The sequence below is a fragment of the Aquila chrysaetos genome, chromosome 24, assembly GCF_900496995.4.
Source record: "Aquila chrysaetos chrysaetos chromosome 24, bAquChr1.4, whole genome shotgun sequence".
Taxonomy (NCBI): Eukaryota; Metazoa; Chordata; class Aves; order Accipitriformes; family Accipitridae; genus Aquila; species Aquila chrysaetos.
The window spans coordinates 11,466,795-11,493,202 of NC_044027.1; the positions used below are offsets into that span (position 1 = coordinate 11,466,795).

The 26,408-nt window shown below is 43.8% G+C and overlaps 1 protein-coding gene across 1 annotated transcript in view; it reads left to right on the forward strand.

The window, feature by feature from the left end:
- PAPPA (pappalysin 1) overlaps nt 1-26,408 on the forward strand; it is a 181,704-nt gene that overhangs the window by 64,578 nt on the left and 90,718 nt on the right. Inside the window, exons 6-7 of the mRNA XM_030000700.1 lie at nt 4,248-4,369; nt 9,943-10,450. Of these exons, the coding sequence (XP_029856560.1) occupies nt 4,248-4,369; nt 9,943-10,450 (630 nt within the window). The remainder of the gene's footprint in view (nt 1-4,247; nt 4,370-9,942; nt 10,451-26,408) is intronic.

The following is a 26,408-nucleotide window of genomic DNA, read 5'->3' on the forward strand; positions in this document are numbered from 1 at the left end:
GCAAAACAGTTGTTAATGAAGACCTGACGTCAACACTGTAGGGGTTTTGGGGGGGTTGTTTCAGCCTAGCTCTAGCCTGGCCTCATGGCATCAGCAGTTGGAGCACATCAGGTGTGGTCCCGGAGCACATCTCCACTCTGGTTTCAGGCAAAACAGGGTCCAGCTTCCATGCTCCAGGACTGCTCCGAGTGCTGTAAGTGGGGAAGATGGAGAGTTTCACTTCAAAAGCTCGCTCCTGATTCAAATTACAATGCTACTCTAGGCATGCTCAGTGTAACTCAAGTTCCTTTTATGTCCCTTTTATTCTCTAGAGCTGTGCATAGGCAGTGACCTCTGCTTAATGAAAGTCAGGAAGGGAAAATTTAGCCTTGTGTTTAAAAATGTAACACTGGGCTGGCTATATTTGTGGTTGAAGTCCTGATGGGTCTGCGGTTGAAGCGAGATGAAGCATGGAAGTAAAGACCATGTTCCTTTTCCCTGCTTAGATGCAACTTTGTCACAGGTGCCACAGTATTAGGTGCTTTTCTCTTAGGGCCTTGTTTCTAGAAATTACATGATTAATTATGTGGATTTGGGGACAGACAGTAATGCTAACGCGTAGTTCTTGTAAATTTGGGGTTGGCTATCCTGTGTCCTCACACCTTGGCAAGAGTAGCTACATGAGCTGTGCACAGAAGTAACATCTTCTTCCTGACAGACCCTCCTTACCTATTTAGTGTGTTCAATTGATGTCTTCTATATTAGAGAGTCATTTACCTGCACACAAATTTGCCAACATGTGTTTGACCCTAAACTCCAGCAGCTGGTTGAGTTTCTAAACATCTCTAATAATCAAATATATCAAGAACCAGCATTTCTTCTTGTAGCTCCTGCACACGGGATTGGAATACTTCCCATTCTCCATCTTCCCATTAAAAAAAAAGCAAGAAAAATGTCGCATGTGCATATAATAATATGTAATAATAATATAATAATAGAGCCAACAAAACAAGTGAAAACAAGTGAGAAAAAGAAAACTCTATTCATTTCCTGACTGCATCTATTAGATGCGTTCATCTGCTGTCGCTAAGCATCCATTCATGCGCCTCCTGTTTGATATGCGTAGGCAGGATGTAAACAGTTATTGTAATAGGGCTCTGCAGCAAATTCTGCTTGGACAGAAAACTTTGCATGCATCTGCTCTTCCAAGTTTTCACTGAGGTGACTGCATTAATTTCCATGAATGTGATGCTATCTCATTGTTAGCAAGCAAGTATTTTGGTCAGTATGGTGTTCCAGATCTAGATGGCTGGGCTTGATAATCGCTTGCTTAAACCTTGCTGGAAAGTTTCAGTGCCTTAGAGGAGAGAGCACCAATTCTGAATTTCAAGTAAGCAGACACAATTTAGCCTGAAAACAGGCACTTTTTACTGAAAGGAATGAAAGATTTTTACTGGTTTTGCGTTGCCCACTGAACTGGTGCTGGCCCTGCAGAGAATTGTCTGTTTTTCACTAGTAATCTTTAGATTTTGAATCCACTTCACTGAAATATCATGCTGTAGGAATGAATTCCTCCTGCGCTCTGAACTTCATAAGCTGGAATTTCCCCAGTACTTGGCTTATTAGAAAACAGAGAAGTCTAGATTTTCCATTACCCTGCACTTTGGGGAGTCATGTGCACCGGTGTATAAGGTGTCAGATATGCTATCGTTCCTAATTAATAGTGTTTTGAACCAATTTACGCTCATTTTGTCTTGATCTCAGTGGCTGCATAAGGTGTAAGGATCTGGCTTAGATTTTCATAAGCCTGTAAATGCGATTCCATAATTAGTTTTGACATTCGTGGCTGTTTGTAGGATTTGTGTGCAAGAGTCTGCAGACCAAAAACTTTAACCCAGGAGTCATCCCCTGTGTAACTCCTTTCAGCCAGTGGAGTTACATCAGGGTTGAGTTTGGCTCCCAAATTGGAAAAGTAAAAAGAGAAAGTTTGCTCATAGCCTTTCCCACATGATGCTCCTTGTGATTTCTCTTACCTCCAAGTCCTTGCTGGTAAAAGGAAATGTTTGTCCATAAGCCTACAGTTTTTTCCACCATGGCAGCCTGTGATGAAATTGTATAGCTGCTAATTTGAGTAAAAAGCAGTCCTAATTGTGGAAACTTGGCTTTCAAAGCCCTGTCCTCATCCAGGACCAAGTGCTAATGCAGGAGTCTCTTTGTAGAGAAACTGAAAGATTGTTATTGCAGGGACTTCTATCCTGACTGTTGGTGGATGTGTCTGAAAAACAACTGCACTATAATAATTCTACATTTTGATTTCTCAGTACCTTTTATTCTGGATTCTTGATTTTTTTTTTACATATATTATTTAGGCAGGCTGAGTTAGACACTTAAACCACTGCTAAATAGACAGCTGAGAAATGAAGTAGGGAGGCAGTGTCATACCAATAGTGCAGGTGGGTGAAGTGAGACAGAGAGAGAAGTTACTCGCAACATGCCCACATTTGTTCATTACCAGCGTTACAGATTGTGCAAGGAAGAAGGCAAAGGCACCTTTGCCTCCCTCTTCATTATTCTACCCCATTGCCACATTTTATTCTTCAGATGTTTTCAGCAGGTGCATCCCTTTCTGCACTGCCTGAGAGTTCAATCATTTACCTCCTCTTTGTAGGGGTGGCTGTGGGCCATATTGAAATGGATACGAGTTTTACCACTGATTTCATTCCAGGTCCCCCCTGTTGACAATCCATGCTTCCGCCTAATTAAGCCAACAGAAAGTTGACTTTCAAATAGATCCCTGTCATAGGAGATGCGAAGCTGTGGAGCAGCTGAGCGTGTTGTCCCTACCACCAAAGGGAAAGGAGATCGCACAGCCTGGAAGGGCTGTGAGAGTAAATTTACAGTCCCGGTGTCCTCACTGAGGATCCAAAATAACTTCTGCCTGAGGATCACAATGCCCTTCGCAAAGCAGTGCTGAAATAAATCGCGCAATGGGAGATGGTTAGAATTTGCATAGCTGATTATAATAATTGATGACTCAATCCATACTTACTTGGGTAGCTTAGAGAGTACACTATGGGTTATGCACAAATAGTTTGCCTGAAACTTCTGTCCTTTCCTAGGTGCATTTAATCATTAAGATAATTATTTTTTTCCTTTCGTTTTGAGTGGGCAGCGTTCCTTAAAGCCGAACAGTGAATTCTGAATAATAAGCACCTTACTAGGATGAATAACCACACATTCCAGGTCATACACGGTTCCAAATTTTGTGACCCCAAGGAACGTAGAGCTGAACTGTGTGAGTTACATCCTTAGCTGATATAAATCAGCTTCATGTTATGGAAGATATTAGCATTAATCCAGTCTACATCAGCTTAAACACTGATCTTGTGAATGTATTAGCAAAAGTATTTGTGAATCAGCATTTAACTGGGTTTTCCTGTTTAACCACTTCTGCTGATAGTACTTTATTGACAGTAGCTGGTATTAGATGTATTGTGTAGGTGAAGTAATGTTGGTATTGGGCAGTGAAGTGCCTTTTTTAATGCCATGTCATGCCATCTGATGGCATGTACCCATAAGCTGTTCCACTTCAGAAAAAGCCATCTACTGGTGCCAAAGCTGCCAGGTATCAAATCCAGTTTCCCCTGCGAAAAGGATTAAGGGCATGTTCTTTTATGTATGTTCATAACCCACCCCTTTTCCAGGCTTTTAACGATCTGGGCTGTGATACACCTCCAAAAGCAGGTCCTTGCATACTTAACAAAGCTGTGCTTCGCAGAGCAGCTCTGTCTGATGTTCTCAAAGCCGGGGACTTTACCCTCTCCTCTAATCACCAGTAAGCCCAAGGCCTTCACAATCCTGAAGATACTACAAGTTCAAGCAATAAATCCATGGTGGGAGCAGAAATAGATCTGAAATCTCCTGAGGCCGTTTTCTCTGCTCTAACCACTAAGCAACATATATTTTCTTTTGTCAGGGTTTGATCCAGTTGTAGTGCAGGGCAACAACAAAAAAAAAGATATAGCTGAGTGTGATTTCACAGGTTGCTGTCATTTGTGTCGGATGGCGGACTCACAGATGCTGTCTACACAGGCTGTTAGCCCAAACCTACAGAAGGTCAGCGTCAGAAAACACTCTTGTCAGTGCCTTGAGAAAAGAGGGTTAAGTGGTACTGAATTCTAAGTCTTACTGCTTTTAATGTAGTTGAATAAGCAGCTCATTCAGCTGTTACTAAGTTGGTGTGTTTTCCTGTTTTCCTGGCCTCCTAGAGAAGTGGGATCAGCATGTGATCTGTGTGCGGAAGGAAGAGTCCTGGTGCAGTATGCCTTCAGCGCCTCTTCTCCGATGCCCTGCGATCCCTCAGGGCACTGGAGCCCACGGGAAGCAGAAGGTGAGTCACGGGGCTGGGGACAAAGACGTGGTGGGCGAGAAGACGGGCCAGAGCAAAAGGAGAGCCACAAAGATAGTGGGAAAATCTGGGAGAGCGTGACTGATTATACCTATATGTAGCATGAACAAAAATAGAGGACACATGAATACGCTGTGCCCTCAAGTAATGCCACTGGCTGAAATACCTGTGTTTTGGCCCCCGTGTCCTGACCCTGCCCATGAATTAAATGAATTCTGGGAGCTGAACCTGAATTTCAGAAAGCGGTGGAGTGCCAAGAAATGCTGACCATTCACATCTGCCAGATTAATTCCTCAGGGGAGCTGTTTACTCCTTCTACTCCAACTCCGAAAGTGAAGAATTGCATGTTATTTATTTGGGCCTGATTTCTGCTGCCTTCTTTTCCATTGAATCGTAACGGGCTGCACCAGCAGACAGGCTGAAAGGAGTGGAGATTGCCCTTTGGGCAGGTACTCTGCAGCATGAACGCAAGTGACTACGTCAAGCCCAGTCTAGTTCAGGGTGTTTTGCAAGTCATACTTACTGCTCCTCTTAGAGCACGTTGGAGGGAGAATGGTCTGCAGAGCTAGTCGTGCAATGCCATTAGAACTCCACCATTACCTCTCCTCCATATGTACCTTCCATTACATAAGTAGGTGGATATGGTAGAGCATATTTAAGATTATACCAGGCAGAGTTCAGTAATCACAAATTATGGTTTGGAAAGAGCAGAATATTATTTCAATATGTCTGTCATGAGCTATTCCTTTGGGAGCAGCACACTCTGGGCCCAGACTTCACTGTAAACACACAGGCGGGCTCAGTGAACTCAAAGGCCAATCCCTGGATTTTGCAAACTCATTATACAAATACCTCCTTACATTAACGGCTTCTCTGTCCTGCAGCTAGAGTACATGGGAGTTATTCTACAAGGAAGATTATTTGTAAGCTAATATGGTGATATATGCAGTGCTGGCACCCAGGAGCCCTCCCTAGTCCTAAGGTCAGCATGTGCAGCAAGCTGCGTCCCTGCTGTGTGGTGGGACAAAATGTGTGGGCAAGTGTCCTCTGCTGCACGCACCCACCTCCCGGGGTGGGGGCCCAACAGAGGTTGTGGTTCACTGCAACTCACCCCCCCAGTTTGGACATCCAAGGGCCAAGGCTGCCAGGCACAGCACAGAGCACACCTGCCCCTTGGGTGGATGTTGTTCCAGAGCTTTGGCCTGGGAAACTGTGCTCCGGCTATGAGTGCGACTGGATTATCAAGTAAACAGAATTACTGAAGTTTGGACCGCTTGCAGTAGTAGTGCAGGGTGGAAGGTGGAATTTCCACTTAGCCAAGGATTACAAGACTTTGAAACCTGGTTTCGTTTGGAACAAAACCTGAAACTTTTGAAATTCTCCATGAAGGAAAATTAAAAACAAAAAGTGTTTGAGGCTGGCCAAAATGTTTTGTTTAGCTCATATAATTCCTCTTTCATGAACTTTGGTTAAATTATGACATTTGAAAATATCCCCTTTTAGTATATAATCCAGGGCAAAAGAAACTTTTAATATCAAAATGAAAAGTGTTTCAAAATGCAAAAGTGAAACGATTTCTTCCAAAAATGTCAAAACACAATGTTCCAATATTGTTAGAACTTTCTTCCCATTTTCTCTTCCAGAATAAAATTTTGGCCAAATAAACCCAATTTTGCAAAGTGTTTTGATTTTGAAAGAACTGCATATCCATTGAGATATGCAGTTCCGTCAAAATTTCTCTAACGTGCTCTGATTTGAAAACTTCTAGATCTCACACGTCTTGCCAGCGGCATCATTCCTAGAGAAACTAAGCTACTCTAAGATTTATTACTCAGCTGCATTTTGCATTTAATTTCCTCTTCTTACAGTGTGTGCCTGCATGTTCTTAACTATGAAGGGTGCAGTCTGATCCTTATCTGTCTCATTCAATTGCTGTTGTGCCATTGCTCTGGAAAGAAAATTTGGGAATCCTATCCTCTTACTACATTAATAAGTTGTCTCCACTTTAGGGTAGAAAATACACCAAGTGTATGGTATTTGTTGCTGTGTAATTTTCTGTCATCACTACCACACTCCCTGACATTCAGGATCTCTGCCTATTTGCACTTGGTCTGAGTTACAAATAGCACAGTTAGATCATTGTCTGGCTTCTTTAATTGTCTATCTGTGAGTACTCAAGCATGCAAGCTTTAAATTCACTTTCTGCAAGCATTCATGTGTGTAAATCTCCACTGCTTGAATGTTCATGGAAAGTGAATACGAAAGAGGCGTAAGCATGGCCAAAATGAACTCATTTTAAAATTTGAGACGACACTCATGGAAAATGTTTCATAGTACTCATCCAGCTTCTTACCAGAAAACCACATTTCTCACGTGTCTCTGAAGCAGCTCTGAACCTGCTGGGTCTGATTTCATTTTCCTGAGGCCTCATAGCATTGTTAGGCTGCACAGTTACCCCGGGTAGCTGACACCAGTTGGGGTCTGGACTACGTGTGAGCCGTGCCCATTGCAAAAGTCTGCCGTGGGGACTGTGTCCTTCCTAGTGCCCTGCTTGTGCCTGAGCACAGCGGGGTCCAACCCCCTGGCCTGAGATATTTTGTGATTCTTTCTCAGCCAGTTGTGCCCCTTGCATGAGGGGCTGTTTGCTCCTTGGCAGCAGTTGTGGGAAGGCACTGGAGATCAGGCAGTTCTGATTTACTCCTTACCTTCACCGTAGAGCAAGAAAGCTCTAACCTACCTGGATTCTCACCAGCAACACCAGCTAGATAAACAAACCTTACAGCACCTCCGCAACTTGGTCAAAGGGGTTTTTTATATATGAAAGGTGATTTTGGCTCAAACCCAAGTAAGGACCTTTGCTTACTGTGCAATATATGCATATATCAGTCAATTCCTACTGCCTGGCTCATTATTGACTAAGAGAAGTATGAGAATATAATAAAAAATTTCGCTGCCTTAGGCTGCTTTAGTGCCCTGCCTTTCCAAGTGGCCAATATTTCACTCAAAAGCAATTCACTCTGTATTTGCAAGTGGAATTGTCTCAGTTGGACATTAGAGTCCTACTGGATGGTTCCTTTGTCTTGACTGCCTAAGAAATGTGGCAGGTGAGTTGTAGTTGTGACAGTGACTGCATCCCAAGAGGCTGCTGATTCTAGCTGGCCTCCCTGTACAAGTGTGTCAAGTCTCTTGTCCATGTGCCAGGGCAATGGAGGGGCATTCATCCCAGCCGCTTCACTTAACTGCATGTTGAAGGCTTGTGTTGACATACCAGGCTGTGGCCGATGTTTTGGGGGAAGCCTCTCTCCCAGCCTGCCACCCCTGCTCTCTGACCATTTGGCTTATCCTCACAAACCTCACATGCACATTTTGTGTTAGGCAAGACATGATGTTGTACGAGATGCTGTTCTATGACTGATCTTGCTGACTATCTCATAAGCTGAAGGACTTTCAGAACCTAAGTGCACGGGGCAGAATAACTAATGTGCCATTTCTTTTTATATACAAATATTTGCAATTTTCGTAGTATTTACCCATCTCTAGAAATCCAGAGTTACATGGAATAAGGTTTCCATCCTCTTCCACAATTAAATGAATTTTTCTTACCCAGGTCTAAGTGTTTGATGATATTTAAGAAAGGGTCTCTTTATCTCAACTTCATTGAGGTTTTTAGTCTATGGATGACTACAATAAAGCTCCCATTTTGGGGTAATGATCTGCAATAAACTCCCTGGAGGCTGAGTCCAATTCATGTAATGCCAGGGATCACACCCCGATCTACCAAAACATGTAGGTTTATTCACTATTTAAGTCTTAAGAGAGGCCTTGAACTGGCAGAGGTGAATTTGCAGGAACCCAAGTGGAGACCACTTTTGTAAACGTACTAGGCTGTGAGCCATTAATCAGCTCCATTTTCTTATCTGCGAGATGGTAGCGGTAAGATTCATAGATCTCTCCAAAGCCCTCTGAGATACTGGGGTTAAAAACCACCTTCTTAGGGCTGCAGTCAGGAGCTTGCTGTGAGTCTGTGAGAAAGTCATTGGAGGGCCCAGCCAAGCACATGCGGATGGCAGCGAATGTTGTGAGATAACGTGAGTCGAATGGGGTATTTGCTACTCAGAATGATTATACACAGTACTTGCAAGCTTGCCGGGGGGTGGGGGAAACTTGAGCGTGTTAAATGGAACTCTGGCTTTCTTCAAAATATATTGCTGCTGTGGTCTCTCCAGATGCTGAGGTTAGTGGCATTCCCACTACTCTGTGGCATGTGAGGAGGAGAGGAGGCCTATGGGGTATGTGCGGGTGAGGGAGAAGCATGAAAAGTTGTGCATCTGCAGGACAATTGCATTGGATCGCGGGGAGGACTGCCTCAGATACCAGGAAATCTATTCTGCATCTGGGTTCATTTGGTATGAACAGGAGAATTCCCTGTGCTGTTTATCCTTGACAAAAGAGGCACATTTCTAACACTTCATTGGATCACAGACAATAAGAATAACCTTCACACATTGCCCTTTTCTCTTCAAATTAGTAGTGATGTCCTGTTTGTTCATGTTTGCCCAGTGCTTTATCTTGCTTTCTTCCTCAGTTGCAAACAGCTGTGCTCTCTTTTTTTTATCTGCCTTCTCCATTTCTCTCCCCTCATTACCTTTCTTTATCTTTACTTTCCCCTTTCTTCTTTTCTGTACTTTGCCTTCTCCCTGTCCTGCTTGCTCCCTTTTCGTGTGATTATTTGGGAAGGAAGAGGGAATTTATAGCTCTCACTGGATTCTGTTACCAACTGTTCCACCCATCTGACCTCTCTGGATCTTGCAGTCCATGACTCTGTGCCAAATTGTAATGTTACCATAGTATTTGGGAACCCAGCAAGCATTGTGGCTTTCATTAGTTTTTAGTAATACCTCCCATGTAGTTGAACATAGCCAACGGTGAGAAATGTAAGAGTAAAGTGCCTGTTGTTTCATCACAACGAGTGCAAAGAGACAGCTCAGACCTGTGCTCCATGTGGCTCCAAAAAAAGGGGTCTTACATGATGTGCTAGACTAGTCTGTAAGTGGCATAGGAGTTGCCCCTCAACAGCACAGTGCAACAGCTTCTTGGAATGAACAAAAGCTCTTTTCTTGTCTTTGTTAAAGAGAAAAAGGTTGTATTTTAGAGTGAGAGGCAAGGGAATAAGTAGGAGCACGGGGGTGAACTGAAGGCAAAGTGACTCTGTTTATCAGGTAAAGGACCAAGTGGAAGGAGTAGAAAATATCATTGTTTGGCACGGGGGAAGGCACTAGAAATAGGAAATACAGGACCAGTTGCACTGGCACAGTGTGTGTTGTGTGGTGTCTGGTCCAGCTGGGCACTTAAACTGGGTTTGTGTCTCTCGCCCAGCCAGGCATTATATTCCTCCTCTCCATGCTGGCCATGCCTGTTCTGCTCAAGTAAATAATTAGTTTCCTGGACAGATATGCTCTCCTGCCACCAGTTTGTCTTTCAAGACTGATGCCAATGATAACTCATGTTCTCTAACTTCTTTTGTGCCCTGTCTTTGCTTCCTTCTTTCTTTCCAGGGCACCCTGATGTTGAGCAGCCTTGTAAATCCAGTGTCAGAACATGGAGTCCCAACTCAGCAGTCAACCAACACACGGTGCCCCCAGCCTGTCCTGAGCCTCAGGGCTGCTACCTGCAGCTGGAGTTTCGTTATCCCCTGACTCCAGAGTCCCTCACAGTCTGGGTGACATTTGTTTCGCCGGACTGGGACTCCAGCGGAGCGGTGAATGACATCAAGTTGCTCACCATCAGCGGGAAGAACATTTCTCTTGGGCCGCAGAATGTCTTCTGTGACATCCCATTGACCATAAAGTTGGATGCAGGACAAGTGGGTGAGGAGGTGTACGGGATCCAGATCTACACTCTAGATGAGCACCTGGAAATTGATGCTGCCATGCTGAGCTCTGTCCCCCACAGCACGCTGTGTGCGGACTGCAAACCCATCCAGTACAAAGTGGTTCGGGACCCCCCTTTCCAGTCTGGATCTCCAGTTGTCATCTCAAACCTCGGCAGGAGATTTGTCGACACGTAAGTACTGCTTTCCAGAGAGCTGAATAGACTTGTTCAGAGAAAAACAATAACCTGTTCTTCGCATCCTGTTAATGTCCAGCATCACAATTGATTGTTAGGATTTTAAACTAGATAGGTGTACCAAGTATCACCAAGGGAGAATATTCTCATAATTTCTCTCTGGAACCAGGAACATCACACTCAAGTGAAATAGCCTGAGATTTCATGGAAAGATTTTGAGACATTTCCAGGCTAGTTGTGCAGAGACGTGAAATTCAGGCTTTGCATAACCAGAAAGGATATTGCAAACTACCTGAGCTATGATACGTTAAATGTTTAAGATAACCTAAATTAGGACCTCTGGAGTAACATGGTTATCATTTCCTTAGAAATCTTTTGAAAGCAATATTTTGATGGAGAAGGAGACAGAATGGCTTTCAGGGCTGGAGCACCCATTAAGTGCTAAAGAAAGAATGCAAAAAAAATACACTTGCATGTTCAGATATATAAATGTATTTCAGCCACTTTCATTTTCTGCTTTCATGTGTCACTAAAACGAATTGTATTGGAGTGGGATTGTTCTAACATAGTAATGCGCTAGTTTGTGGTAGGGACTGAGTTTCATCCCAGACGCAGTTATGCTCATCTAGTCAAGGAACATATGATTGTTGAGGAAAGTCCAACTTCAAAATATTTAACGATTTCAAGGAGATCCATGATCTACCCGTAGGCATTCTACAGCAGCAAGAAAAACATCTTTTGCATAACACGATTCCCTGGAAATGATTCACTCATCTGTGGGAACAACATGAAGCTCTCTTGAAAAATGAACACCAGATAAAAGGAAACCTGCTAAGAAAACTGCACTCTAATTTAGAAAAGATGATCTAATTAGTACAGCTAATATCAAGGAAGCATACATCATTATGGTCTTCTAAAGCATATTTAAATATAATAAAAGTGATTAATTAACAATTCAGTAATCATGAGCTACCATCCCTTTCATGGCCCAATTACACAGCTCAGAAGATGCAAAATGTCCCTACGGATTTAAAAATTCAAGGTAACTAACAATAGTGAATATAAAAACAAGACCCAGGACATCACTGAGGTTACTCCTGTGCTGAAAGTTAAGCATGTGCTTAAGTGCTTTCTTGGGTTGTAGCCTTGTTCCAACAATTGCTGGCACTTAACAGAAGATGAATATTGGCATATTGGAAACATGGAAAATGGTGAATTTTCCCATGGTTTTGCTGTGAAAGCATCTTTGCCTGAAACCTGGCCCACTCTCATTGGAAAATGGGACTGGTTTGGTTTGAAATATTTGCATACCTTAGCACAAGTTCCCACGGAAACAGGTCCAGTTTTGAGTTCATAACAAATTGTGAAAATAAAAAAAAAACAAAGAAGAAGAAAAGAAAAGCCCAAAACATAACTTGTATTCTGAGTTCTATTCCCTTGTCTTTTATTATGATTTTGTGGGCCACTTCTAGCTTATAGCTAGCTGAAGTGAAAGGGTGCTCTAATAATTAAATCAGTAGCCAGGGATTAATGACAGTTTTCCTGAGCGTCATTGAATAAACCACTTGGGGTAACATTACTGTACCTGTCTGAATGTCTCACCTAGTTACATAGCCAGCTACAAATCAGACATAAATTTTACGTTAGTCTTTCTGGGCTCTTCCTGTGATCAGTAGACAGAAATGGGTGCTCCTGGAGGCTGACACAGCCAACCTAACCAAACCCTCTAGTCTAGCTGGCCTCAGGTTGTCTGTGTCTTTCCAGGGACTACAGGGAAAATCCTGCCAGTGAGCTGTGATGAGACACTTGGAAAGCTAAAATGAAGTTTTTAGTCACTGGGTGAGGAGTCAAAGATGCAGATTCTTAAGCACTCATAGTTGGTTTTGATTCAAGACTTCTGCATGTGTTTGAAATTTTGAAAAGTGGGGTGATTTTTTTATCCTAATATGCATACGTGCACAGCACTGATCTGTATCCTGTGGTGATGGGGGGTCATGCAGATTCGTAGGCTGATGCTGTATGTCCAGGCTGCTGCTGAGCCGCACCTTGAGATGCAGCAAACTCACTGAAACTCTGCATGGGGTTGTGGTTATATGGTAGAGGCAAAGGCAAGATGAATTTTCCATTAGCACCTTGTGCAAAGAGTAGCCACAATCCTTATACTCTGTAAGCAGGCAGGAGGGAAGATGCTTCAGGGAAGTCAGGGACAGAGGTGTTGGGCTATGCTCCTACATATATATATATATATTTTATATTTATATCTATGTAGAGGTAAATGCAATCTCTCTCGACCTTCTTGCATCTGCCTGTTGTCTCATTCTGTACAGCTGGAATTCAGCATATCTGTGCAACCAGACTTTGCAGCCCCTTTATCTCTCTGTAAGCCCCAAGCCAGTCACCCCTCCTTTATGCTTTTGCATGTTTTCCATATTAAATAAAATGACACCCCCACATGTTCTATGGAAGGTTATTTTAAAGGCAGTCGCATATCTTTACTCTTGCCTCCTCTGACCTTGATCTTCACTTTCTCTTTTTCTCCCAAAGAAAATATTTGCTTGCACTGTTATCTGTGAGCAAGATCCTTTCCCCAGGTGTGGCGATGCTGAAAGAAAAATTAATTTCTCCTACCTTCTTCCCGTCAAAGAGAGGGAACTTCTCTTTAAGCTGAGACGAGAGACAGCCTTTAATGGATAGCCCTTGCCTAGTCAGCACTGGGTGCTCCACAGAGGAGAGTAAATAACTAGAACAGTGGAAACCTTTTATTAAGAAATGCAAAATAATGCCAGACCTTCTGTTCTCAAGCTGAATTTTAATCTTGGCTCTTGGCTCAAGCTGAGGCTAACAAACATTTCTAAGGGACAGGACCTTATCCTCGGACCTTACATAAACCAGGCAAGATACACTCAATTCCACTGAGTATGATCAGCCAGAATTGCTCATATCTGTGATACAAAATGAGAGTCAGAGCCTAGGAAGAGAGCAGAAAGCTAAATAAATCAGTGGGGAGAAAAAAAGAGGTCAGGCCAGGTGCAGCACAGAACTGCTGAGTCTTCACACCGCAGCGAGTGATAAGGAAGGAGCCTCATCTGTGAATCTCAAAGTCTCAGATCACAATTTAATCCAAAGTTCGGGTTGTGCTCTTACGTAGAGGGTTTCAGTCTGGCTGTTCTCTAGAAATAACATGCAAGATAGTCACAATGGTGAACATGGTAATTGTTTTCCCCTCACTTTGCCCTTACTATAGTGCTTTTATGCTCACATCATTGGAGTTGGAAAGTAATCGTTGCTCTCGCATTCATTTGTAGCAACCACTGATTTTTTAAGACCTCAGTGAGAAGAGAGCGCCCGCAACGAGAAGCTCTCCTGAGGATGTCACAGGTACAGTTAGGTGTCAGTCCCATGGGGATGGCCATTTCTGGCAGTCGGACAGTCTGGGGTGAGCAGCCCATGTTCCCCATTGCACTCTCAGTAGCCAAATTTGCTAACGGTGAGCAGCCGGGTGTGCTGGCAAGATCTGCGCTCTCCTCTCTGGCAGGCCAAGCTGAGACACACCGAGGTTAGCTTTGGAAAGCTGTCAGAATAACTGGAAAAGTTTCTTAGAATTGGAAATTTTCCCAACTTTTCTGCCACAGACTTTGTAGGAAACCTCAAAACGTGGTGGACGGCGATGGATCAAGTCATCTTTGTGGTGTTAACCTGTAGGCTTTTTCAAGACAAAGGCATTGACTGAAATAGCCTTAGAAAGAATCCCAGCACGAAGCCCTGGTACGAGTTTTGGTTTTGCAGAGTTGAACACCACTGAGAAGCAAGTATGCTGTCCTGTGATACATACGTTTGAGCTGTTCCTACACTGACTAGAGCTTTAGTACCTAAGTGACACTTAGAGATACCTGAAAAAGAAAGAAAAAAGAGAGACTGAGAGAGAAACCTGCATTTTCTCCTATAGGGGATATGTTTTTCTTCTCAGTTTTGGCTATTTTACACCTACGTTCTATGGCTAAACTTTTTCTGTTGCTTGATAATAGTTGGAGGGGACTGGTCGTCATCTGTGTACAGTTGTTTAAGCAAGTACGATATTTTAAGATATTTTGTTAGAGCCTGGAGTTCCATTCAGTGCTAAGCTTGTAAACTCCATGTCATTTACTGTGTTTTAACTCTACACATAAGATGGTGGAGTGCAGATCTCACTAGGGCTTTTTGGAGTGATTGCAGAATGATTCAGAAATTACCATCATCAAGACTGCAGGTAGTTGGAGGGCTGCTGTGGCATTGTTCATGGGTTCTTAGCGTTTCATGTACTTTGGCATTGTACTTTATCCGAAACAATTGTTTGTTTCAAAATTTGGGTTATTGATGCGTTTGCCTTTTGTTAATGGTATCCAATTGGAAGGCCATATGATAAGTGACTTTTCAGAAACGCCAGATGATGGGTAGTTGAAGGAGGTGGAAATCAGTTCTTAGTCTGAATGTGTGTGGAATATTTGGTAAATTTCTACAAATATAAACAAGTAGAGAGGCTGGAGAATCGGCAGTGGCTACTCATAATGAGCAATAATTCATTCCAGCCAATTATTGGTGTGCCTTTTAGCCCCTGGACTTAATAGGAGTACTGCATTTACATAACACAGGCCCAGCTGAACACAGGACTGGAAGAATATGAGTATTACAATGATGATATGTAAACCTAAGTCCTTGCTGAATGCAACACTAAAATTTCATGGCAACATCTGTCCTTATTATGGCATTCCTTCCTTCATCTTGGAGATCTATTTCTCTATTTTCTGAAGGTCTACCAGCCAGAGGAATGTATGATCTAAAGCAGCTGAAATGAATTGCCAGATCCATCTGTCATGAAGATAATTAACACCATATTTCCACCCAAACAAGATACAGATCGCTGGGTGGATGTTCTCCCGACACCAAAAGCTGAAGCCCATATTATCACCATCTTCTGCTTACCCCTCCTCCACAGTTACCATGCCAGACCTCTTTTGATATGCCAGGAAATACTGGGGAGTATCTACGATAGGACTGAAACGTTAAGAAAGCACTTTACATGCCCAGATTTATCTGCAAGAGCTGCTAGGTTGTCCGTGCGATATCTGCATGCTACACATCTGGATTCCCAACAGGCTTTAGAGCTGTATATGGTATTCCAGATGTCCTTGTGCACGAATACTTATATAGCTACACTGGAAATGCCTTGCCTTGATGCGTGCAAGGACCTTGTATGCTTTTTTTGTGGATGCATCCCACTGATGGTTCATAGTTGTCTTGCAATTGAATAAATACAACCAACTGCTTCTTCCCCTCTGACTTGCAAGGAGGAGGTCCCAGCTTATTCTGAATTTATTGATCCTACATGCATAATACTGTCTTATACCAACATATGCACCATTTTGAGACATTCAGTCCTGTAAATTAGTCATTTTTACATTATAACTCCATTCTTCTCTGCATTGACTTAGCCTATTTACCAATTCTGTGCTGTCTGCGGATATTGGACTTTGGGGTGCGGATCTTTATTTGCAGGAAATGTTTGTTAGTTAACCTCAAAGTGACAAGTGAAAGACAAATTTCCATTTCCATTCAAATTTCTCTTTCAATCCAACCTATTTACAGCTACTAGAAGTAAGTGCAAAATAGTGTCATCTCTTGTTGAGTCCCTAAGTATTTGATGCCTGCTCTCGTGCCTAGCAGTACCAGAGACCTGCCATTATTAAAAGCATTTGTTCTCTAGTCTTCATCTAGGAGGTTTCTTTCCCATAATTACACAATTCTCCATATTATTTCTCTCTAGTAATATATTAGAGAACCCTGTCTGTATCCATATGAAAGTTTACAGCTCATCTCCAGTAAAAACACTTTTACCAGGCTTCAACAGGAACAGATCTACTCTTATTCACGCTTTCTTGTTCATTCCGAAGAGCTTCCCTATCATTAGTTTGCAGTGCTGCATGGACAAAGCTATTTTGAGCTTTCCCAAGAAGCAAACACCCTTCTGTCCCACCACGTTTCTCTTACCCCTATAATTTTAGTTTCATGTACAATACTAGCACTGCTAGTTCTTGCCTAGCTCTTCATCCAGAGTCCTTGCATTAAGGAATAAATGTTTCCATTGTTCCTCTCTGACTCTAGTTTCCCAGCTGGACTAGCAGCCATGCTGTCACTGTCCAAAAGCCTCCCCATGTCAGTGAAGAGCTTTGAGTGTATCGAAGCTGCCTGTGGTCAGTTTTGGCAAAGTTGTGAAGTCTAATATTCAGCAGGCGTAGGACAGTGTAGCAGTCCTGGAGCTCAGTGAAGGTGCTGGCGATCTGCTAGCAAGCATCATCCGTCTTCGTGCCTGTTCGAGGCCACATCTAGCCTCAGCTGCGTATTCAGCTCCTTCCTCATGCAGCCAGTATTGATTGCCCCGTTTCTGCTTAATGAACCTGGAAATTTCCCATGATGAAAGAACAAAAAAAATGTAGGACGATTGCCTGTCCCACACCTTCCCTTCCAACAGTGGGAAACTCATCTGACCCTAGACAGCTGAAGTGCTGGTAGGAAGGAGAGTCTTCCACCCAGCAGCATCTTCACTGCCAACATGCCCGCAGGGAAATTCTTTCCTTTCCCAAATAGTGTGGCCTCGCCTCTGGCTTTCGTGGCAGCAGGGATGACTGGTTCTGCTCCGTGTGCCGGATAGGCGCGTGTACCCCTGCGTGTACCCCTGCGTGTACCAAGGGCTCGGTAAGCCAGGAAGAAGAACACTGCTTCTTTTCTATCTACTGTTCCTGCGTCTTTCCTTCACATATGTTGTGCTGCTAAATACCGAGGTAGCGGTTGTTATTATTTATAGCTGCCAGTAGCGTGCCAGGCGTTTTACAGAAGAAATACACCAGGTGCCTTCTTTCAAAGAGCTCACAATTAAATGTTAGAGGCTAGCAGTGCCACTGCTCTCAGGGATTATACATCTCTACTTGGCTGATGTGACTTGACAGCTGGAAGCCACATTCTGATGGCTTTCCTTCTTTCTTGCTTTCTTCATTAAAGGTGCCAGGTTATCTTTGCAAAAGCATAAAACCTGCTTCCTGACCCCACACACAGAACAGATACAGCAATTTTTTCCCTTACCACCCTCTGCCAAATTGCCTTAACCCTGCCCTGGAGAAGAGAAAGAACAATTTGACGGTCTGTGCCCATTCAGTAGGCAGCTTTTCTGCTAAGCCTGTGCAAAGATGCCGTTTGGTGCCAGCTGTAGTGATAGATTTGTGATTCTTCGCTGTTGCGGTTTCTTATGTAATGCTGTAACTATAGCTGGCACTTGACAAAATCTGTAGCTCCTGTTCTGGCTCGGCCGCACATGATGCAAGAATAAAGTAGTAAGGGCGGGTTTATATCTTTAAGTGTTTGTGATCCTGAGACAGGGCAGCCCAGAAGAATTTTTCAGCCTGGGTCTATCTTTGAAGGGTGGGATTGCTCTGAATGACCCCCAGCTGCCTCTCTCAAAGAAATAACTTGAGAGCATGGGAAGAGCCAGGAAAGAGGGACTGCCCCATCTGGAGAATGACACTTTGCTTTGGGATCAGCTCTGCCAGCTCTGCTCCAGCCAGGGACTCCCCAAGGACTGCTGCTACATTGGATTCACATCTCCAGTGTACCTCTTGGGCGATACACAGAGGCTGTGGAGAGATCAGACCCATAGACTACCACTTAGCCATATGCAAGTGTCCCTGAAAAAGTGAACATTAGCAGCTGTCCTATTATTAACCAAATAGATACTATTAGAAATTGATATATTTAATCACTCCCAACCAGGGTGGAATTTGAACTTGTGACCTAGAAGTAGTAGCAGAATTTTCAGCTGCAGGAAAAAAAAAAAAGAAGGTCAAACAGGACTTTTCCTGCTGGGCAAAATAATTTATTGCAGGTGAAACAGTCTCAGATATGTGGTAAATTAGGCTGTGCATTATCTCATGGATAATAATTTCTCTCTGATGTTTGCCTTCTTGTGTGCATCTTTATTTTGGGCTCTAAATAAGAAGCACCAGAAATCTCCGAGGAATAACAAATGCATTTTCTTTGCTTGATTGAGGAAAGAAATATTGGACAGACATGTGTTATGCAACAATTTAAAAATAACTCTCTTGTAAAACTTGGAGTGAACCTCAAATACCACAGAAAAAGCAGAAATGTGTTACCTACCTTTTTATCAGCAGTGTCAGCCAGTACAGCTTTTTTCAGCTACTTTTACTGAACTATTGGCCTGATCATTTCCTGGGCACTTTATTTTAATATATTTTCCTGGGAAATAAATTCCAAGTCTCTGTTAAATTTGGAGCTACACTCAAACAGGCAAGGATTTGAAAACAACGCTGCAGTAAGACTAAAATACCTGTGCTGTCCTTAATACCTTGTTGGATACAGCGACAGACAAGACAGAAGCCTTTTAGGTGTATCATTGCATGGCATGCAATGCACTGAGCACACTGCGGGCCCAAGGCACCCATCGTGTGATTGCTTCACCCGGACTTCATCTTAGTCTTTCTGGCCAGGATCTTTTTACATGTATGGTGACATTGGGCATCTCTGTGCTGATGTCCCAACTCCAGCATTTTCCTGGAGCTTTTTGTGGTAGGAGGGGCAAGGTGGAAATAAAGCTCATTCTTCTCTGCAAATGGTACCCCAGTGAGAGTGCCTGGAACTGGGCACCCCAAATTATCAGCCACTACTAAAAATACTGGCCCTGAGAGCTCAGTGCAGTAAACGAGATCATTTATTCACAGTGGTACAGATTTTTTTGAAATGTAAGACCAGTTGCAGATGTAATGACAATAGAGGAAATTAGCTCATGATGGGATTTTAGAAAGAGGCTAGTGGAAATATGTTCAGTAATGTTCAGTTGTTAAACCATTAAAGATCCCACTGGAGACCAGCTAGTAAGATTTCTCATAATCTGAAGTGGCTTAAGGCAAAACACAGAGCCCCTAAGGAGGGAAATGACAAAATGTTCCTTTGGAATAGGCACCTCATCTCCTCGCCCATCTCTGCGTGCTGCGCTGTGCGGCATGCGTGACAGCACATACGTGTCTCTCACACATAGGCGCAGGTACATATAGGCTGCCTCCCTCCTCCTGAGGAGCAGCGTCCCAGGAGTGCCACGGTCCCTGTGCCCTTACCCTCCAAAGCAGAGTTTTGGCGAGCAGGGATGGTAGAGGTGAAAGCACGGAAAACTGCAAACATCTGTGTTCGCTTGGGGCCCAATCTAAGCCCTACTGAAAATGCACATAATAACTTCCACTAGCTTCAGGAGCCTTTGGATCAGGCGCTGCGAGCGTCTTCTCCCATGCCTCTGTTTACCGTTTTGATGGGATTACACGGAAACAGGAGGGTATTAAGTTCTGAAAATCAGGTCTTGGCTCAGGCGTGTTAAAAGAAAATCCTAGAGGTCAGGTCTGGATTCAGAGAAGCTGAAGAACGTTATTCTGCCAAGCTGATGACCCTAAATTGGGAAGAGCCTTCTGCCCACAGGGAGAGCCGAACCTGACGAACTGGCACAGGGCTGAGGGTAGCAGCCAAAGTGCTCGCAGTCCCAGCGATGAACAGTCGACATCCACAAATTGAGGGGTGGTTGTTGGGGTCCTAGACCCTGTGCAGGGTGTGCATCAGGCACTTCTCCTGCAGTGTGGTCTGAACCAGTGCCGGAGCCCACACAGATGCTGCCGCTGGCGGTCCCGCACAGAGAAGCTGTGGCACAACCGGGATGTCGTTAACAGCATGTGTAATAAGGCAGTGCTCATCGAGGGGCACGATGCAACAGGCAAAGGTTTGCCGGTGACAATGGTGGCCTTTAAAGTAATTAACCTGTCCTAACCTGCCTGCCAGTTGTGTCACTGTTACCTGCCATGCCGGTACACCAGAGCGCTATCCTCAGGTGGTGGATACTGGCATCGTTCCCTTGAAATCAATAGAGAAGTGCTGGCTTCCACTGTTTGGGAATAGGACTTTCTGTATTTCATGTCCCAGATCTTTCCTTCCTCAGTCAAACCATAACAGCCTTCCCTCCTGCGGCGGCCGCGTCTGAGCTTCATGTTGCGAAGCACTCCCGACTCAGCTTAGGGTCTGATTGCAGCAGTGAAGAAGCAAACACCACAGGTTTCCCCCCTCCTTCCCTGCTTCTAATAGCAACCAGGTGCTCTGACACTTAACCTGTGTGCTGCCGTGAAATTGCCTGTCTAGTGCAAACACCCATGTGAGGCCCGGGGCCTCTAGGATTTACTTTATCCCAGGATTTGTAACCCAATCTCATCTAGATCTCGATTGATATCATCCACCTTAAAAATTCATAATTTTTGTTGTTAAAACATGAAAGTAGAAAATTGTCTCTTGACATTTAATTTTTTTTTTTCTTTTGATAAAAACCAAGAAATATCTTTAAGGCCTTGGCTGCAAACTTTGTTTTTTATTAAATGTGCTACTGTGTTTTAAATTGGTATCAGGGCAAATACTTGGATGATTATATCAAAGTCCGCTGGAGTTAATCAGTTGCATATATCTCTGTATGTTTGCTGCTTTAAAAACTTACGGTTCTTGCACGAAGGACAGAAGAGCATCCAGGGTGTTTAAGGTCCTAAAGAGGGCCTGGATTGGAGAGTAGAGGTGCTACAGCCAGGCATGTAGTCCTGCACCAAGGTATCTTCCACAGACAAGGAGCTGCTCTGAGCAGCAAGTGCAAATGTTCTCAACTCAGAGGAACAGATGAGGAACTGAGTTGCAGTGGTTTGAACCTGGAGTATTTTGCTGAGGTCTCTAAAGTTACTTGAGATTTACATCAGCGTAAGCGAGAGCAGAGCTGTAGACTAATTGCCTGTTTTGATTTTGTGGTGATTATGAGAGTTGGTGGTGACTTTGGTTCGTAGAAGTATTTCATGGAGCAAAGGATATTTTCCTTTTCCTAATAGATTGGATCCTTCAACCTGTGACTTCAGTCTCAAATATGTGGGGTCTCCATGGTATTGCATAAGTGGGTAAGGTGGTTGGTTTAGGTATTAGTAGAAATACCTTCACGATACAGTTAGAAGCAAAAGTTGAGTTTGGGAATTGTCTTGATGCCACTGCTTTGAATGGTGAGACTCTGGGCTTCAGACAGCGGAGCCACCTCATGGTACAAAAGGTACTCCACCAAGTATTCAGCTGAGATTATCTGTTCAGGTCATTGGCTGCTCTGTCGTTCTTCCTTGGGAAATACCCAGTTCAGGTTTAAGCTGGGTTTGGGAGGATACCAATCCACCATACAGTCCCCACTCTCCTATCCAACCCATGAGTGTTCATTTAGTACTTCAGCTACGCTGTTTTGATTAGCTTGTAAACAAATAAATCATAAAAAAGCCACAGGGCAAAGAGCAAACCCACCGCCCCTGTTGGGACGTATCTCATCACGGATAGAGAGAAAAGCCTCTCCAAGGCTGCTTCCTCGGCATTTATGTCTTCTGAGTCAGCTCGGTGTCTGAGAGAGAGGCAGGAGACTTGTTTTGAGGCCTTTGCACCTGCCATGTCGCTGGGCTTATCCAAACAGCGAGAGATCGGACCGCAGCTGAAAAAACAGCCCGTCGCAAGAGCTCGGGATTTTTGACGTCCTTCTTTTGTTTACAGCATCCCGCCCCTCCTCTCTCCCCACTGCAGAGCTGGGCAGGAATTCTCTTCATTATCTTCTGCCGTGCTTCTCATGCCATTTTTATTAAAAGAAGGAAAGGCAAGGCGAGGGGGAGCGTGTGCGAGAGAGGAGATAAAAGAAGAAAACAGTCATATTTATACAGTCAATGGCAATGCAGGAAAAAGGATGGGAGTCGGGGAGCAGATCTATTCAGGTTGTCCTAAAGCGACCTCATCCCCTGGGTTACTCTTTATCAGCTGCTTTTGGAGCACCTGAGGATGGGGGAGCCTGCAAACATCATGGTGGTATTGCCGAGAGGTAAAACCCAGCGCAGTTTAATGACCCATTCTCTGAGTAGCAATGAAGAGAGCGGTGGTAGCTCCTCCAATCTAGAAGCATTGAGCCCCGGTTCAGTGCCCAGGACTGGGAGGCTTTAAACGTGTCTGAGCAATGCAGTGCTTCTTCACTGAGTTAGTGGTTATTTGGGATATTTCAGGATCTCTGAAAATGACGTTGGGTGTTTCGGTGTCTGTGAGCCTTCTGTAGGGAACGCACTGGAGAGCTCCATGCTGCGGAGGGTGGGACAGGAGGTGGCGTAGACCTTCAGCTCTTCTGTGTGTGGTTGTATTCGGTCCAACTTGAGCAGCTGATCCAAAGCATTGCAACAAGCGAAGATTTGGGGTCACTGCTATTTGCTACCAGCAGGTTTCCTGTTTTGCTCAGCAAAGGCTTCCTTGCTGGAGAAGAAGAGTAAAGCCGACAGTGTTAGAGGGAAACGGGGATGTTGCTGGCAGACCAGGGCTCATTCTGGGCTGCAGAGAGCTCCCCAGGAAACGTCGCCTTTTGGCACAAGAGTTTTGTGGCTATTTAAGTTCAAAGAAAGATGGGTACTTCATGAGGACGCTTGAGGTGTGGAATTTGCCTGTTTCACATGACACTGCCTGTGACAGCCATAATTTAATTGGGGATGCCTAAGACCTTGTTGTCTTGTCCTTAAATAACAGGAACGCTGTCTGCTTTCATTGCTTTCTGGCCGTGTATGTTTTCACAGGGCAGAAGCTGGGATCAGCCTTAAGGATATTTTCAATTTTGTTAGAAACAAGTCTTTGCTGTATAAAACCCCTCCCTGCTGTTATTTGTAGTAGGAAAAATGTATATACTATTGTAGTAGGGAGAGAGGCGTGGGATGTTTGCTTTCCCTTGGTGCTTTCACTGCTTCTTGAGGGTGTGCTGTGTCCTCAGATGCTGAAGCACTACAGTGGGCACAGAGCAGACGTGGTTGGGGCAGTGTCAGCCCTTGTAGGTCTGCTGGCACTCGAGGGCATGCGTGTTGCTTCTGTAAATTCAATGATCCTTTAAACCTGCCTTGGTCTGAGTAGAAAACAACTTCCCAGAGGTATAATTTTTCCCATAAGTTTTACGGGAACACCCCAACTGAAAGCAGAGGTCCCTTGCCTGGGGGACACAGCAAGATTAACTCAACTGCCCAGCCTCCCCAGTAAAAACAGGAAAAGAATTAGAGGGTTTTATATTTCTGACCCTGGATCCGTCACTCGGCACAACAGACAGGAAAGTTGCCCTTGTGGTATTTCACACGGCACGTCCTAATTCCCCCTCTAAGCAGAGGGCTTGAGTCATTGCTTTTTAATAAGACTGCCTCCCCACGGGCGGAAGCTGCAGCGATCAATGCGGCTTACTCAGTTCTCGAAAAGGTCATTAAAAGACCATAGATATAAATTTAAAAGAGTGTTTGTTCACATCCTTAATGTTAAAGATGTTCTTCTGTCTCACTTCCTTAAGTAGCATCGTACAAAGCCGGCGTGCGTTGGACCTGCCTGACAGCAGAGTGGAAAGAGCACAATATTGCTGTTAGTGTGCCATCAGCTCTGAGGGAAGGCGGGAGAGAAAATAAATGGTCAAAAATCACACTTTTATCGCTACTTGGAGCAGAGCTTGTTTTGCTGACATCTCCAGATACAGTCTGTAATATCGACCTTGGTGCCCCATAACTATATAGGAGAGAATAAATTCTTTTTTTTTTTTTTTTCCCCCTTCGTTCCTGCATTCCTTCCTCCCTCCCTCGCTATGGTACTGGATTACTGCCTGAAGTATTGTACGTATTATCCCTTTAGCAGCTATATTTTTCCGAAATGCGGGTACTGTGAAGGAATGCTAAAACTCTCAATTGCTGCCGATATGATATATTTAACAGTTCAGGAGGATATAAGTATCTTAGGTTCCAGTTGTTGAGATGTGAAATGCCACATCCAGCTCAATCAGGTTTTTGCCACTAGTTGCATAAGCCAGGGTGAACTGAAAGCACGATGGCTTGCGTTTGAGTTTCTAAGGTGGCTTTCTCGTGTTCCAGTCCAGGCACATCTCCAGTTACCATTGCATGATGCTGGAGGGCACCCCTGGAGCACACGTGCTCCCATTTCTGATCTCTGGGCATGGCTGGTTTGTTGGTGCCGCTCCTGGCTGTGACAGCCTGGGGCTTCTCTGCTGTCCCCAGCGTGGGGAAGGTTGTGCAGCTCCAGGTTGCTCTCGACTGGGCTGTCCAGGAGAGGAGCCGGGATGAGGATGGGGAGGATTGGCCTCACAGCTGCAGCGTGGGTCTGGAGAGCTGGCTCCCAGACCTGCCATTGCTTTACAGGGACTCTACGTCTCTAGCCATTTGTCTTCCCTGTCTCTGTATTTTAACCTAAGACAAGGATATTCTGTTCATAGCTCATGGGGTATCGTGAGCATAAATAACTTAATAGCTATTTTGTACCCAAACTTTGTAGAAGTAAGGGAAGCCAGGCTGTGCAAATACCTAAATCTCTGTGTAGGGAGTCAAATATTTTGTTCACCTTCTTTTTTGGAGAAGAAATGGCCTTTTTTTGTGTGTCACTAAACTATAAGGATCATTTGGCTGTCATGACACATCATTTCTCCAAGAGCTTTCCGTTTTTGAGCAGCAGGCTGCAGTTGGAAATCTCCCCTCCTCAGTGTGTAGCTAGTGACAGGATTAGACCAAAGCCCACTGCCACAAAGCCAGCAGTCCCTCTTCTCCGATGTCCACAGGGTCCTCTCCCCATACACAGATTTTCGTTCACAATCCATACAGTTAAATATGCCAGAGTTCTCGCCACCTAAAAACTTGCATTTCCAGTTTTCTGTCTTATTCACCCACATACACATTCATCTCCAGTCACCTAATAATTCATAAACATCATATTCTCTCCCATGCTTAATTTAGTACTATGTCTTCTTCCATTATGTTCTGCCAACTTCCCGCCCTGTACATAAACAAATGTGAACTTTTCCTGTTTTCCGTTTGCTTACATGTACACACAAGCATACACAAACACTCCCACAAACTGAAACACGCTTGCAGAGGCACATTTTCTGCTGTTAGCCGAATGCCTGCCCATCACCTATGGGTGTCAGTGGAAATCACGCAAAAAATCAGACTCTGAAAACTACTATTTTGCACTCATGCGTGTGATCTCAGCGCGTCAGAAAGCAGCATGGATTTGTTTATTTTGTAGCTGTTATAGCTGCCCAAAGTGTTCATTTGTTAACAGTCTTTTCTAAGAATTGAACCTTTTTTGTGGTTAGCAGATCCCCAGTGATAAAATCCACATTTCTGCAAGTATATTTGTTAATCGTAAATATTTTACGAATGGTTTTGAGAAGGAACTTGAGAAATAACTGCGCTCTAATAATCAAAGCTTGCCTCTACTTTCATTTCATCAGTATATATCAGAAACTTCCCATCTTAATACGTGGATTTATCAGAGAGTGAAATCTAGAGGAAACCCTCAGTATTATACATCAATGTGTGTTTGGCCACTTAAGTTATTTCCTATAATTTTTCTTTTTTTTTTTTTGAAAACAGTTTTTTAAAATAGGTCCCAAGGGCAGAAATTTGAAATTTTTCACTTTGAATAAACACTCATACCAATATCTGGGTAGATGTCTCCCCAATCTGTAGGTGAATTAAGATAGCGTTTGTGCTGCCTGAATCCTCAAATTTAGCTAGTAGGAGCTACAGACTATTGCTGACAGGAATCAGGTGAAGAAGCAATGAGAAAGCCAGTTGTGTTGTGTTTTCCTTCCACTGAGTTTCACTCCCCATTTCAAGTGTGGTAACAAAGAATCAAATCCCAGTGCTGTTCACCTGCAATTCTTTCAATGACAGTTAATAGTATCATGAGAAACAGCTTTGTTGTAAAATATAATGTGTGATATTGAAGTTTAAGTCATGCTTGTTAATTTAATGAATGTTGTAAGGAGATACTTATTTCATGAACTTGAAGATTTCAGTAACTACAGTCC